The sequence below is a fragment of the Asterias rubens genome, chromosome 15 (assembly GCF_902459465.1).
Source record: "Asterias rubens chromosome 15, eAstRub1.3, whole genome shotgun sequence".
Classification (NCBI taxonomy): domain Eukaryota; kingdom Metazoa; phylum Echinodermata; class Asteroidea; order Forcipulatida; family Asteriidae; genus Asterias; species Asterias rubens.
Window position 1 is genome coordinate 8552456 of NC_047076.1, and position 6000 is coordinate 8558455.

At 40.5% G+C, this 6000-nt stretch overlaps 1 protein-coding gene across 1 annotated transcript in view; it reads left to right on the plus strand.

The window, feature by feature from the left end:
* Positions 1–5650, plus strand: part of LOC117299949 (transmembrane protein 198-like) — a 66380-nt gene extending 60730 nt beyond the window's left edge. The window contains exon 5 of the mRNA XM_033783565.1: positions 4148–5650. Within this exon, the coding sequence (XP_033639456.1) occupies positions 4148–4366 (219 nt within the window). The 3' untranslated portion in view covers positions 4367–5650. The remainder of the gene's footprint in view (positions 1–4147) is intronic.
* The last annotated feature ends 350 nt before the right edge of the window (positions 5651–6000 follow it).

Below are 6000 nucleotides of genomic sequence, written 5' to 3' on the forward strand. Positions count from 1 at the left end.
AGAGAGGGCGGGTTGTTTTATAACATAGGGTACCGGTTAGCGGGCAACTGCATCCAATTAGCTTGGCCGTTAAGCAGGTGGTTACTGGCGTACCACTACCAGCTTGTATCCTGATAAACAGCTGGTACTCCGCTTGACTAGCTATGCAAAAAACAAAAGACAATGTTTTCAAGTTTATTGTGAAAGTTTAATCAGAAATTTTGCAACAATCTGAGATACTTTTTATCATTCTTAATCACCCAAATGTACCCAAAATGAGGCTTCTTGGAGGAAAAAAGTCGGGTGTCCTTATAACAAGTGTTCTAGGCATAGCCATTTTGTGTACATTATAAGGAGCAGTCTAGTTCACCAGACCCAAGCTATGGTGTTGTCAGCAACAGAGTGCGTGTTCCATTCCAAACCATGACACTTCTGCCCTTGAGCAAGGTCCTCTCCATAATTATTTCATAACAAAGTTTGAAGGTGCATGTATTACATTCTGCTGTACCAGCCAGGCTCCTAGTGGATGATACCCATGCAGACCGTGAAGGGGTAACCCTGTTTCAGCCCCAGTGTCATGGCCGAGCGGTTAAGAGCACCGAATTCAAGCAATGGTGTTTGATCAGCATGGTGTGGGTTCGAATCCCGGTCTTGACACTTGCTACATAAAATTTGGGAGGTAGTGCTTTCTGCTCTACCGGCTAGGCTTCGAATTGAAGATACCCAAGCCTACATTCAGATGGACTGTGAAAGGGGTAACCCTGTTTCAGCCCTAGGAGTAGGTGGCAATAGCCTCTGGGAAAAATCATTGTAGCCCACACCTTGAAGTGGCCTTCAGGCCTTGTATGTCAGGCGACTTGCATAAACAAATAAAAAAATAAAAAAGGAGTAGGTGGAAACCTGCCCCTGGTGACAGTTAATTTGGGTTGACAGCACAAATCAGTGAAGTGTAGCCCTCATCTTGAAGTTGCCGTCTGTTCTTCTGAAGTTGTGAGGGCAGTGTCCTTAAAAAAAATTTTTTTAAATGACAGAGAAACTCACCACAGTCCAGTGGCAAATTTTCTGATGCATCTGCTAATTTGGTTTCCAGTGTATAGAAAAAAAGTACATTACCTCCCATAAACCCATCACTCCACAACTCATTATGAAAATAAAACTCCCAATAATTACTTCGCTTTTACCTTCCCCAAACCCAGCCAGCCGGAATAAGTCTTTGATTTCATTTTTTGTCATCCACCTAAAAAATAGAGAGAGAGGGAGACAAAAAAAACAGTACTGGAAGGTGTCACACTTGAACATATTTGATCTTTATCTTTGGGTGGGATGACTCACAATTGTTCACACAAGAACATGTGATTTTTGAATAAGCCTGCAGGCTTTCACCCGATGTGTAAATATCGTCGGCATTATTCGTATTTTTACACTTGAGGCAAAAACTAAACACACTTTTATTAAATCCATTGCAAACATTTACGGGGACGAGGAAATATTTATGTTTTGGGGACACTTTTCTGTTTGTTGTTCATTCCGATATCAGTTCTGTTGATCAAAACGGACTTTTGAATAATTAATCTGGTTTCAAAAAACAGGGCTGGATTTGAAGTTTGTTTGGGTGTCGTGGCAGAGCGGTTAAGAGCACCGGACTCAAGCTCTGGTGCCTCTATAATCAGCAGAGTGTGGGCTCGAGTCCCAGTCATGACACCTGTGTCCTTTAAGTCACCCCCACACAACTTTATTAATTTTTTTAACATATAAATCGCTAAAAACAATTACTCAAAAAATTATTTTATTGTTCAGAAACATATACTCTAATGTTTAAAGAATTTTTTTATTATTTCCAGGTGACTTTAAACAAGACACTTAACCATTGCTTCGTCCTTCGGATGGGACGTAAAGCCGTTGGTCCCATGTGTTGTGTAATGCACGTAAAAGAACCCAATGCACTTATCGAAAAGAGAAGGGGTTCGCCCCGGTGTTCCTTGTTTGATCGAGTGAATATTATGCCACAGCACCTTTTGAACGATTGCATGGTGCTATGTACAACTAAAAGGAGTAGGTCTCATAATGCAAACGTAGTCCCACGAACCTTGCAGTAAAATACTGAATGTTGAAGCGCTTGAGCATTCTGAGTGCCAGATATGAGCCCAATGTATGAGAAGCCACTATAGTAATACCTTTATTTCAGATAACATTACAAGGGAAACAGACCCACTTGATGAAACATAAGTGCACCACAAAAACTGAATTTATCGGTGGAGGCCCTGCCCCCCTCCCCCTCCCCCTTAAGCATGTGCAGTTGTATCCGTGGAGGCCCTTCCCCCCTCCCCCTCCCCCTTAAGCATGTGCAGTTGTATCCGTGGAGGCCCTTCCCCCCCTCCCCCTCCCCCTTAAGCATGTGCAGTTGATTATAAAAAGGAATCATGTAAGTAATGAAGATATAGATGCAAGAATTGGAGGTACTGTAAAGGTTGCAGCCAGGCAAGTCGTCTGTTAGGATTATTACTGTCTCAAACATTTCCTTAACAGGAAATCAATGGTTGTGGACAATAGATCTTGGGATATCTTTGTCAAGAAGAGAATCTGGAACAAGCCATCAATTATTTCGCCGCGCAAAAATTTGGTACACAGATGGTGAAATATTATTATTGTTTTTTAAGCATACATCAGCAACCTATTTCATTGCATTGCTTACCAATTTTAATCGCAGTATAAGAACAGAATTTGCGCTAAGCAGAGCCATGAAATTGGGTAAAGAAAATATTATAACAGGTGACTTGTCATAGTTTAGTAAACCACATGGCTAGCTGGTAACCTGTTCCCGTTGGCCAACTTTATGTAAATCAAGCATTCAATATCATCCACTATGGTTTTGAATTATCATCCACTACGATTTTGAATTGTAGATAAACTATGAGCAAGTTCGAGTGCACACATTAAGTCCACCAGTGGTCGACCACAGACTAGCAACGCACATGCGCTGTGACGTACTCACCCAAATGACTTGTCTAGTCAACCTTCCACCTTTTCGCTAAAGTGTCACTGGTTCCCCTCTGCGCTTAACACATGTTAGAATGGAACATGCTGTTGGGACCAGTGAAGAAACCATGGGCTCGAGGCTGGTTCCAAATGGTCGACCACAGTAGTCAACAAATGGTCGACCAGCCTGGGTTCGAGTCAAAATGGTCAACCTTTAGTTAACCATTGTGCACACTCGAACTTGCTCTATGCAACTTCAACTTGCAGGGACCGATTTCGTCCAGCAATTTTGCATAGCAAAACAATTAACATGAACTTGTTTTGTGCACACTGAATGCGAGTGTTGGGTTTCAAGTTGTGACGTTTGAGTAGCAACTAGTACATTTTGTGTCGCATTTTGCTCTGCTATACAAGGGAAATCATTCCCTGACTTGCAGTATGATACTGTGGTGAATGCATCTACGCAGTACACAGTCAACCCTCCTACTGTCTGACCATCCAATATCATTCACTCTGGTTTTGAATTAGGGAATAATTGTGCGAGGACCCGGTCTTCACTGCATGGTGCGCGAAGTGCCAATGAAACTAAGATGAATAAGCATGCGATTTAGCATAAAGCGCAATCTAGTTGTACACAAATGTATGTTGGTTTAGGGGCCATTTATTCACTAAAAAAAAATTGATGACTTACACAGATTGTCAAAGTCATGATGAGTTTTTGCTTGACTAATGAGTTCTTTACTCTCGGTAAATTGTTTCTAATTGACTTCATATCCTCAGAGGATTAAGAGATATGTTTTGAACTAACTTGAGGAAATTGGCATTAATTCCCTTTTTAATTTTTGAAAATAAGATACAGTAAGGAGGGTGGGGTTATCTGATAGGAAGACAAAATATGTTGTGTTTCTTTTTGAGTGTCATGGCCGAGTGGTTAAGAGCATCGAATTCAAGTTCTGGTGCAGTCACCGGATTGTGGGTTCGAATCCCGGTCGCAAGATACTTTACTACTTTGTTACTTCAGAGGGATCTGTTTCTCACAAGGTTTTGTTCATCAACAGCTCCATACTACTCATTACCAAGTAAGGTTTTGAGCTAATAATTATTTTGAGTAATTACCAATAGTGTCCACTGCCTTTAAAATAGAGTTCTCAAAATTAAGCTTATCGTTTTCTGGTTTCGTTCTTGTTCACAGAGTTACTTTCAGAGCATCCAGAATCATCTATCACCCGAAATGCAACGCATCGCGTCCACGACACACCTACCCCCAGAGCCAGTCGTTATACCGCCCCCTATCCCACCAATCCCTCCGCCTCCAGAGATGACCACCACGTTGCTTAGCAACGCGTCAACAACCATAACAACTCTAGGTCCCGTCACTCATATCAATGATGCTGATATTGCTGATGTTTGAGCCTTTCAGGTTTTTGCGCGAGTACAGTAAAACTCGCTTACTGCATTCTTTTGCTAAGCAAAACTGGGATCCAGTTGTAAGCAATTAGCTGGTTAGCTTTTTGTGCTAAGCAAGAACTTTTGGTGTTTGGCAGTTTTATGAAATCGGGTTCGGTTCAGAAAACTGCCTCTAAATTTAAAGTCTGGCCACGGCCACGCTGGAGGGTCGTGATTGAGTTTCCTTGACCGAAAGAAACAAAACTGGAAAAACTCCAAGCATTTTGGGGCTTGGCTCCTAACATAAACTTGGTACATTTATTTATGCCTAAGCCAAGACTTTGGGATAAGCATGAAAAACATCATACCTGCCAAAAACTTGTACACTTTTGTATGTCCATTTAACTGGTAACCAATGAAACCTAAACTAAGCAAACTTTCTTGTTGTATCTAGCATTTTCATTTGGGAATTTCATTTCTTATTCGCCCTTTGCAATGGAAAAAAAACGATAAAAATTTAATGGAATTTTTAACAAACAAAACGAATGTTTTTCACCTCGGAAGGATGTTGAACATTAAAAAAAATTAGCGTCAATTGGCGCAATCAAATCAGAGGGAGATTTCTGATGAATAGAATCTTCGATCGTGATCTGATCGAGATTAAAGTCTTTGACTGATAATGGAGATAGATTCTTGGTGTGATGGTAAAAGTAGGAAATGAAGGACGTTATCAGCGTTTCCAATCGACTCTCGGCTGTCGCTAGAGTTTCAGTGAAACAGATGTACAGGAAACATAACATCAATTTCAAAGATATTATCTTTATTTCTTGGCGAAATTCAGAAAGAACGGAGTGCTTTATAAAAGTTGATGAGCAAATGGAAAACTCAAGTTGGTTTTTAACAAAAAGGTTACTTGAAAATACCAATCATCAAAGGAATAATTTGTTTGATTGGACCTATAACACGGTGCTACTGTCAAGTTCCTAGTATCTGTTAGTAGCAATGAATACTGATTGTCATTATCCGGAAGGGGAACCATACTATTTTTACCCCAGCCTCATTTTGGTCTACCAGGGCATTTTCCCAAACCTTGGCGTGGGCTCCGTAATGGCTTGGACTTTGTCATAAGTATGGCGTGTCCATTGAACAGAGCCCGGAGACAAAGTCTAAATCGGAATTTGGAAAATGCCTTGAATTGAAATGACATCAACTTTGGCCAGAGATTTTGAGGTCTGCTTTTAAAGGCACTGGACATGTTTGGTAATTACTCAAAATATATTTAGCATAACAACTTACTTGGTAATGAGCATTGGAGAGCATTTAGAGAACTATGAAGTAACATAGTTTTTTGTTCTCATTAAAATATTTGAATCTGAGATAGACTGCAAGCCGGAAGCGTTTGTCAGGCATCTGAAAGCACACAACTTTGGGTAACAAGGGTGTTGTTTTTCTCGTTATTTTAAGGCACAGATTTTTCATTTTATACATATCTTGGGATACACCAAATGATTTTACTGGTCTTTGACAATTACCAAATATATCCAGTGCCTTTCAGTAAAACATATCACTTATAAAAACATCGGTTACCAGCCACAAACAATACACAAATTACCTGGTGCTTTGGCTGGTAGCCTGTTACTTCTAAGCAAGCTATTCATG